Here is a 7,533-nt window from a genome sequence, read left to right as displayed (position 1 = left end):
GAGGGTTAGCTAGAGAGACATGAGAGAGGTCTTTGCCTTGCAGTGGGCGTAGCCAGGTCAATGATGATGATGAAGAATGTGATGGCGTAGAACAAAAGAACTGCTATGGTCTGCCGATTAAATCTCGATTGCACACAACACTGCAACCGTAGAGACAACCGGTCACATGTCTGTTCGCCTGCTTCACGGCAGCGAGGTCCCAATAAAGCCGACGCAATGTTCCTCTTGGGTAGAAACGACGCTGTCGCGTGAGGTGCTGATGAATTGAATTGGTTCAGCACGTAAAATGAATACGTTTGCTTACACAATTTCACACTAGACTAAAACAAACCGATGGTGCCAACCGGAAAATCAAATACCGGCCTCGGGACCAGGTTCAAGAAAAAAAATACACCAAATCCGGTTCGAAATTATTAAATTCAGATACATATGGGTCATAATTAATTCATATATTCAAAATAGACGCAGTACAGTGATGTACATTCATCAGTTTAGATGTATATTTTCTGTACGAATGCCATAATATTTTTCAAAAAAGGAAGACTGGTATTTTCTGCAGAGCCTCTTCTCGCCGTCTGCAGTTTTCACGGCAAGCTGCAGAAATTTTCGCATATACTCAAATAAAAACCTTTCCGCGGTCGATATTTATCACTCATGTATTTTCTATTCTTAGACACAAAATATGTAAAGAAAATTGACGCACTTAGCTTATATTTTCGCTCATCATTGTACTGAGCTCTCCAACGTCGCGTTCTGCTTTTTGCGCAGTGTGCGATATATGTTCACGTATGACTTTTTAGAAGATAAAACGGATGCTGCGAATTGATTGTGCGACTGATGGTATAAATTAGAACTAACGTCTCTTGTCTGTTTATTTTCTTTTTGTTCAACTCCCTCGCAGGCTTGATTCCGACGTCCTAGACACCTACGGCGAGGTCAAAGTCAAGAAAAATGGCCATCACTTCTTCAAGCGAACCCTTAAGCGCCTCTGGCAAGGAAAATTTAAGATGGCCGACTGGGCAGCCAGCAGCTGCAACACATCCGGCACTCGCGAGCACTTCGTTCACGAGCTGCGAAAGCACATTTACGTCGACGTGTACGGCAAATGCGGCGACCAGAACTGCTCGCGCAGCATAGCCTGCTACCGCTCTTTAGCCAAAAGCTACTACTACTTGTCCTTCGAGAACTCCATCTGCAAGGATTGCGTTACAGAGAAGCTCTTCAAGGTGCTCCAGTACGACATTGTTCCCGTGGTGTTGGGCAGGGTCAGCTACAGCCGTGCAGCGCCAGCGGGTTCATTCATGGACGCCCTGAGCTTCAAATTCCCGAAGGATCTGGCGCTATACATTAAGAATGTGGCCAGTGACTTCATCCTCTACAGCAGCTTCTTCAAATGGAAAGGTATGTACCAAGTGAAGTATTGGACTTACTACACCTTCTGCCTTCTCTGCCGGAAGCTGCACAGCAAATCTTTCAGGTAGACATCGGTGGTCCCAGACCTACTTTACTGGGGGAACACTTCGTCACATCGCTATGCCTGGAGCCGAGATACCAAAACCTTACGCGAGGGATCATCAGTCAGTTCACTGGTGCGCTACCATGGCAGGCACACACTAGCTCCAAGTGTTGACTACATCGAGACAGCGGCGAGCCACGGGAATCATGGGAAGGCAGTGAAGTCAACCCGATCTTCGTGAGCAGGCAAATGTGTCACTTTGCGCGCAGAGTAAGCACTGCTTTGAAAATAGAACTCGCTGCCGCATTACCGCATGCTTTGAAAGTTGAAATGCACGCAAATGTCTAGTATTTGTCAGCGTTGTGTAAAGGACTGTGTGGTGCGCTGCCAAGTACAAGAGAAAACGACTGTTCGGTTTGCGACGAAGTGTTGATTGTAAGTAGACTAGCCGTCATAGTCGAAGCCCCCATACCGACTCCCTGACGTATGATACACACGTGAAACTACTAATTAGTTTTTAGACATGCGACCCGCCTGCGTGTACGACTCGAACTGCACACACCCAAGTGGTTCACTGCTTCTAAGAATTATCTTCATGTCATGGGCACGATGCGACAGCACTGCCCACAATTGAGAGAGCACGATGTTTTGATCCATTTCGTTTTCTTGCACAAGCAAAAGAAATAAAGGCAACAAAGGACGGTTTGCGCAAACTGATGTTAATTTCCCTGATCCTATGACAGATGTCATCGTGTGTCCTCTGTGCTGAAGGCGCAGCAGCAAACTAACACACATTGGCGAGATGTGCACCTTTTCTGTTGTAACATGACTGGATAAACAACCATATTAGTCGGGAGTATGGTGTATTTTGCCAGATCCGTGTCACTGCAGCAGCTGTGAAGGAAAGTGGAAGCACCTCTGGTTATTGCTAGGTTTTCTCATTACCACATAACTACTCGAAACGTTAGGAAGACGACAAAAACAACTAGATCAGTCAGTGCATTCTTCTTGCACGCGCATATATATCGTAGTGCCGTCACTCACCTTAAGTGTCCACTAAGGAATGTCACTCATGCACCCTGAGAATCGCCGTTCAGTTCTCGACAAGGCCGAATAAGAGAAAGAATATGACGTAGTTGTCCATGATGTGCGTCACCTGTAGTTTAGAAAAGGGAGGCGGTTAAATGTGCCGCCTCAGGGCAAGCAGGGTTGCCGCAGTGAAGTACTCTGTGAGAAATAGCGGGCATATTATAGTGGCTGTAAACTAATGCGAGCTGCCTTTTTATCCAGCTCTGCTGGCTGTTTGGCAGTCCATGCATCGCGTGAGCGTTGCCACCGAGAAAGGCTTAGCTACAAGCTGAACGTATGTGGCAAAAACTAAACTTGGTCTTTGCTATATTTAAGTTAGTTTCCGGCTCTATCTTAAAGCGGAGCAGATGTGTTTGCTGTTTCCTACCCTTTCTTAACCTGCCCCAGGAGCAGATGTGTTTGCTTCTCCACTCGCACGTGACGCCACGCACGTGAATAACGCGACGATGAGCTAGGAAGGCCGTTCATCCATGGGAAAAGGAGCGCGAACACAAGACGACAGACGGAGACAGAACACACACCAGGAGCGCTCTTGTGTTCGCGCTCTTTTCCTCATGGATCGATGCCGACTCGCCCAAATTTCCACTCTTGCCGGTCATTATCAGCTCAGCCAACACATGTGAAAAGGTGGGGTTTGGAAGAAGCATCATCAGCCGAATATCCTACCGGACACAAACACTGCGTCGTGCTTTCAGATGGAAATGGAACCGAAAGATGAATTGCAGCCACATCGTAATATATAACCGTTGTTGTATCAATGGATGCCTGCAACACTTCAGCATTTTTCATACGACTGCAGAATCATGAAGCCGTAATACGTAGCCCGAGAAGCTTTCCATACCCCTGCCTTCCATTACCGTATACTTTCGTCTAAGGGCCACACTTTGTCTAAGGGAAACACGCTTTGTCGGACAGGCTGTATTCGCCTGACGGCTATGCATGCAAGGGTCCCCGAGGGTTTTCCGTGATGACAAAGTGATGACGCATTCTGCCTCGGATAGACTTGTGTAGTTACTGTGTTTGTATTTTTTGAGTCTATAAATATGCATAAGCATGGGATAGTGGAGGGTGGAATTACCTATGTAGTATTGCATCCGGAAGATTTATCTTTTTTCCCATACCTTTGATTTGTTGTGTCGTCAATTCGCCAAGCTTTAATTGAACGAGCGTATAGTAATTTATCCAAATCTTCGACGCCCCCATTGGGGGCGGGGACATGGAATTAAGGGAGGCCATTTTAGAGGGACCAGGGGCTGGCTTTGTCATGTTTGTCTGCGAGGCAGTCACTGGTATATAGGATTGTTTTTGCTTTTTGCGTTGTTTTATTTCTTTTAAGGGCAAATAAACAGTTAACGCTCAAAAGTTGACTCCGAGTAATGTGATCGAGCAAGTAGAAACGGGAAGATCAACTGCAGCCTTTTAAGATCATCTAAAATCTTTCTCTCTCAACAAAACTAAGAAAGAGGGAAGGAAAAGCCACAACTGGCGCCGTCTCGACAAGACTGCAACGACTTTCTGCTCGAGGCACCTGATGGAGGCCGGAAGAACAAGTCTGTGGACAAGTCGCGGAGCGGTATATCCTCAAGGAGGAAACGGGAAGCAGCGTCGAGAGAGTGACGCCGGAAGCTTCAGAGAAGACTGCTTGTCGAGGCCGACGAGACGCAGAAGGTTCAAGTGACCGACAAGTCATACAGAGCTCAAGTCCGGGAGCTGCGGAATGAATCAAGCGTCCATGTCTAGGAAGTTCAATACAAGAACCAGATGACCAGCAAGGCAACTGAAGCTGAAATAAACGAGCTGCTGGAGAACGGGGCCCCCATTTTTCCGTGCTGGGGCACTGGAAGGCCTGTAAATTTCCGGCAGCCAGGCAACGAAGTATTTCCCGACGGAAAGTGGACCACCTATGTTCGATGGCAGGACAACAGAGAATCCAGGGCTGAGGAAGGCGGACCTCAGACGCTGACCAGCGGGCTAAGCTATTTCCTGGAGTGCGACACTAAACTGGTTGGTGTCTCGCTAATCCTTCTTCCGCGGAGCACTATGACAATCGAGGGGCATAGTTTGTTGGGCCGCAGCGGGGAAGGAGAGGACCCAAGGGTCGCAGATGGAGCTGGTTGTGAGCGCTTAAGAAGCATGTGTAAGCGGACGGTCGAGGTTTCCCTGCGTTAATAAGACGGTGTGTTTAAGAGAACTATGAATTTTAGAAGCAGAAGAGGCATTGAACAGAATTCAATTTGGCAGAGTGATATTGCTGTACCAGAAAAGAGTTGGGAAGTGGCGGCCGGTGTAGAACATGTTACGAAGCGCCCAGAGAAAGCGTCGAGCAATGTAGAGTGTTCGGTGCAAAAAGCAGAACCGGTGCAAAAAGCAGAACAGCTCAGGATTCCGCGGATGGTCATTCAATCGCACGGGCATAACGGAGAAGTGCTGAAGAAATTAGAAACCTACGCGATGCAAACCCTCGCACTCTTAAGGAGGATCGCGACTAAAGGAAGAGGGGTCAAGGAGATAAACCTACTAAACCTTATCCAGGCATACGTAATATACAAAATGAGTTACGCGACGCGCTGCCTCGACATCAAGGCAGGAGAGAGAGACAAACTAGACCCCTAATCGGAAGATGCGTAATAAAGGCGCTACGACAGACCATGAGCATCTCGACCGAGCAACTGCTTGGACTCCGGAGTGCACAACACGTGGGCAGAATTCGCAGAGGCAGAGCGAGTCTCCCAGTTAGAGAGACAGAGTACGACCGAGACGAGCAGGGTGACCCTTGCAAAAGTGGGACTCAAGCCAGACAGAGGGATCCAAATCAAGGTCGAAATTAGTGGGGAAAGCAGGAACGCCTTGGCAGCACCCCCCTTTCCCTAGAAACATACACCCAGAAATTAACGTAGAAAGAAGGGTAAAACGAGAGAAAGCTATACAGCGGAGGTTCGAAAATATGGAAGCGAAGTAAGTCGCCTATGTCGATGCGGCGAGTTGCAGAACGGGTGGGGCGGTAGCCTCGGTATTCGATGGGTGAGGGATGCCGCTATCTGCGGCAGCCATCTGAAAGCTCAACATAGAGTCTGGGGAAGAAGTTGCGAAAGCGCTCGCTTGCGTAGGAACGAAAGCCAAGTTAATTAGGGACAGCAAATCTGCCATCCGAAATTTCGGAAAGGCGATGGTATCAACACCGCGGTGGCTGCGTTTTTATGGAGGAAAAACGCTAAGGCGCCCGTGTGCTGTGCGATGTCAGTGCACGTTAAAGATCCCCAGGTGGTCGAAATTATTCCGGAGCCCTCCACTACGGCACCTCTCTCTTCCTTTCCTCTTTCACTCCCTCCTTTACCCTTCTCTTACGGCGCGGTTCAGGTGTCCAACGATATATGAGACAGATACTGCGCCATTTCCCTTCCCCAAAAACCAAATATTATTATTATTATTATTATTATTATTATTATTATTATTTTTATTATTATTATTATTGTTATTATTATTATTATTATTATTATTATTATTATTATTATTATTATTATTATTATTATTATTATCAACGGAAGCGCCCAAAATCCTCACCCAAAAATCTCGGAATAGGAAAATTCAGTTAATTTGGACACCGTCGCACGCTGTTATTCCTGATAACGAGGTGGCTCACGAACTAGCCCGAGCTCTCTGCTTCCGGGTAGTCGTCGAGCCCGCCGCACAGTGGGTATACTACTAGGGTCTGCAAAGTTACGGGCAATCATCGACCATTATGAACTGGGATGCAGACTGGTACCCCCGCACGTGTTGGCCTAATTAACAGAGAAGCTGTCGCGTGAAGACGGCTCCAAACTAATACCTTCATGAACCCGGTCTGGGCGTTTCACGTGCTCCCAGCGCTTAGAGAGAACGATCAGTGCAAACACTGTGGGGCGAGAGGGGCCCTCCACCACATAATTTGGGTGTACCCACAGTCGCCAGGGGTAGGACAAAATATAGCAAGTACAGCACTCTGGGAGACAATGCTACGAAGCGCCGACCCTACCATCCAGCGTAGCATCATCCATCTGGCGGAAGAGGCCACAACAAGCCAAGGGCTTCCTGCCAGCCTCTAATCCGCAGCCGCACTACTCCCCGTCTTACCAGGCCTGGGTGCCGCGGGCAGGGTGAGAGGCGCCTTTTTTCTGATGGAAATAAAACCGTTTCATTCAATCAATGCCGATGGAAGACGCCCCTCAAGAATCGAATTGAAAGAATTGTATTATGCGCTCCCACGAATTTTGGGTAGCCGCACCGGGCATTACCCCTTTACGTTGAGACAAGTGGGCGCCGGACGAGCCGCCTCCCCGCACGACGACCTCGAGGGGGGGGGGGGGGTTGTATGTCGTTTCCGGAAAGTGGAGTCTTCCCCCCTCGCAGATATTTCTATATTATGTATTTGTGTATAGTGCATTAGTGTATATTACCATTACACTATCCTTTCTCACTATTGCTCTCCCCTTCCCTTTCCTCTCTCTGTCCTCGCTCTGTCCTCTCATTCCCGCTAGCTGCACCTCAGGTGCTGCAGTTTTCGACGGCACATGCCGCGGCTAGCAACATCTTTTCCTTCCTTTTTTTTATTTTATTAACGAATAACCACTAACAACAACAACAACAACCCTTCGCAGAGGAAGGACAAAGGAAAGGCCCGAGGTGATCATGGAGGGGGCTTTAGAAGGGAATAGTTGTTAGTGTTGCGTTGTTGGCTTGTGGTCGGTAACGTAGCATGCTGCCTTTTCTCCTCCATGGGATTAATGGTGGCGGTTGTGTTGCAGAACAAGAATGTTTGTGGTGATCAGTGATTAATAACGTTGGTCGCATCACTCTGTTATACAAGGCACACTGCTAGCGCTGGAAAAAGCAACACTAGCATACTCTAACCCCAAGTGGTATTCGAACCCGTGGCGTCGAAAACATAGAAGTTTCATTTGGCATCAATTTAGTGTGCTCGGCCATCTTTTCTTTCTTCATTTTTAGCTTCA

The 7,533-nt window shown here is 47.9% G+C and overlaps 1 protein-coding gene across 1 annotated transcript; it reads left to right on the top strand.

The window, feature by feature from the left end:
- The first annotated feature begins 216 nt into the window (after positions 1 to 216).
- Positions 217 to 1,481, top strand: LOC144112056 (alpha-(1,3)-fucosyltransferase C-like). Its single transcript, XM_077645134.1, has 2 exons — positions 217 to 248; positions 902 to 1,481. Exons 1-2 carry the CDS (start codon positions 217 to 219, stop codon positions 1,479 to 1,481), a joined length of 612 nt encoding a protein of 203 aa, XP_077501260.1.
- The last annotated feature ends 6,052 nt before the right edge of the window (positions 1,482 to 7,533 follow it).

This window comes from Amblyomma americanum, unplaced genomic scaffold (genome assembly GCF_052857255.1).
Source record: "Amblyomma americanum isolate KBUSLIRL-KWMA unplaced genomic scaffold, ASM5285725v1 scaffold_38, whole genome shotgun sequence".
NCBI lineage: Eukaryota > Metazoa > Arthropoda > Arachnida > Ixodida > Ixodidae > Amblyomma > Amblyomma americanum.
This window is presented reverse-complemented; position numbering and strand designations above follow the sequence as displayed.

Excerpts from the sequence above, each read along its gene's own strand:
- LOC144112056 (XM_077645134.1), top strand. The coding sequence starts at position 217 with ATGTTCCTCTTGGGTAGAAACGACGCTGTCGC. Across the intron at positions 249-901 it reads GGTAGAAACGACGCTGTCGC|GCTTGATTCCGACGTCCTAG; the intron begins GTGAGGTGCTGA and ends ACTCCCTCGCAG.